The 2112-nt window shown below is 37.3% G+C and overlaps 1 protein-coding gene across 1 annotated transcript in view; it reads right to left on the bottom strand.

Moving 5' to 3' along the window:
- LOC107576300 (NACHT, LRR and PYD domains-containing protein 3-like) overlaps window positions 1-1043 on the bottom strand; it is a gene marked incomplete at its 3' end in the record, with an annotated part of 3221 nt that extends 2178 nt beyond the window's left edge. The window contains exons 1-2 of the mRNA XM_016262503.1: window positions 897-1043; window positions 3-671 (exon numbers count right to left, since the gene is read on the bottom strand). Of these exons, the coding sequence (XP_016117989.1) occupies window positions 3-671; window positions 897-1043 (816 nt within the window). The remainder of the gene's footprint in view (window positions 1-2; window positions 672-896) is intronic.
- Window positions 1044-2112: the final 1069 nt, after the last annotated feature.

Below are 2112 nucleotides of genomic sequence, written 5' to 3'. Positions count from 1 at the left end.
ACTTTCTGAGCGTCTGAAAACATCAGTGTGATTCTGTTTTCATCCAGACCATCAAAGATGAACACAACTTTACACTCTTCATAAATCTTTGAGTCCAGATCTTGAAGTTCAGGATGAAAGTCCAGCAGAAGTCTGTGAAGACTGTACTGGTGATCTTTAATCAAGTTCAGCTCTCGAAATGGAAGCACAAACATGAAATCTACATCCTGATTGGCTTTTCCCTCGGTCCAGTCGAGAATGAACTTCTGCACAGAGAAAGTTTTTCCAATTCCAGCGATGCCTTTAGTAAGAACAGTCTTGATTTTGTCTTTCTCCTCACATCCTGGTTGATGTAAGGGTTTAAAGATGTCATTGCAGTAGATTGGAGTGTGTTGTGTTCTGGGTGTTTTCTCCATCTGTAAAACCTCATGTTCTTCATTCACTCCTTCACTCTCTCCCTCTATGATGTAGAGCTGTGTGTAGATCCTGTTCAGGAGGTTTTGATTCTCTTCTAGTTTGATTCCCTCAAATAATCTCTCATACTTGCTTTTCATGCTTGTTTTATGTTGGTCTTTGACTCTCTGTCTGATGAGGGTCTGACAGTCAGAGTTAGTGCAGGTCAGACAAGGCGTCACTGATCTGATCACATCATCTCTCTTCACTCTGCAGAAAGTGTGAGATGAGCAGAAAAACTGTGAAAAAAACATTAAAATAGAGAAAAACTTTCAAATGTTCCTGCACACCAAATTTTGAGCTCACATTTACACACTTATGACACTTAATTATTTAAGGGTCAGTTCAGAAAATAACAAAGCATCATCTATATAATAAATCATAAAACAATCTTGCATAACCTTTTTGGCTCATTAAAGAACTGTAGAGATGTTTCCGTAACTGCTGTTAAAACACATTTATACGCACTCAGGGTCAGAGGTCACTGCTCCATCACTGAAATTAAGGGGGATTCCCATGGATGCATCACTCTTCATAGACATACAGCTGGGTTCTGGAGATGCTGCTTTATAAGTGTGAACATCCTCCTCTCTCTTCTCATAGACACTCATTTTATAGGCAGTGCTTTATAAAACCAATTAAAAATAGAGAAGGAATCATCAAAATTCGTAGCCATTTAAACTAATGTCATACAATCCTTTCCTCTGTGGTAATAAACTCACAAACATAAATTTTAAAAAAGCTACTTAATTTAAATGATGATTACTTCATAGATTTTTGAAAAACTGTTCCCCCTGATCTCATGATGTGGTCTGACTGAGTTCAGCTTTTTTGCAAAAACCCCTGTTTATTCAACACAGCTGTCTACATTGCACAATGAATCTCTTGTTAACATTGCTTACACACTTTGTTGGTCATAATGACAGCATTCACAAGAATACAGAACTATAATCTGTCGCATTTATGTGCCTGTGACACAACAGAAGTAGCTCTAAATTAAATGCCGTAATCAACACTTGTCATGATTTGTTAATCCACAGCAGCTGTAATCGTAATGGTTTTGTTTTTTTATTAATTGTGCGCTTTGTTCAAGACTCCACCCATCTCATTTGTAATAAACAGAACACAAACTTGATAAATTTATCCTGTAAATCTCTAGTCTCTGTTCTAAAGCTCATTCAGATCCAGTGGTGTAATGTAACAAAGTAATAATACTTTGTTACAGTACTTAAGTATTTTTTGGGATTATCTGTACTTTACTTGAGTTTTTATAATTCAGCCAACTTTTACTTTTACTCCACTACATTTCCTAATTAAAATGTATACTTTTAATCCGATACATTTCCCCAAAGCATATTCGTTACTTACTACAAAATAGTCAGAAGTCAGAAGAACACGGACTGCAGGAAAGCAGGTTTGGCGAATCAGTGGTCTGGCGTCTGCAAGTTAGATTCCTAAAAACACCTTTGCTCATGTGCAAACAAGTGCGCGCACAACCGCGGATGATTCATTTTCCATTTAAGGTCGAGTCTGGGGTGTGCTGTGCGATATACAGTACATCTTCTGCGATAACATGGTAAGTGTTATTGTAATGATGTGCGATCTGACATTATCAATTAGGCTACATCACCAAATCACACACACAGAGTGCACGCACGTGATTTATTAGTCTATTAAAAC

The sequence above is a fragment of the Sinocyclocheilus grahami genome, unplaced genomic scaffold (assembly GCF_001515645.1).
Source record: "Sinocyclocheilus grahami isolate Dianchi unplaced genomic scaffold, SAMN03320097.WGS_v1.1 scaffold3459.1, whole genome shotgun sequence".
Classification (NCBI taxonomy): Eukaryota; Metazoa; Chordata; class Actinopteri; order Cypriniformes; family Cyprinidae; genus Sinocyclocheilus; species Sinocyclocheilus grahami.
The sequence above is the reverse complement of the archived record's forward strand: the minus strand, read 5'-3'. Positions and strand labels throughout refer to the sequence as shown.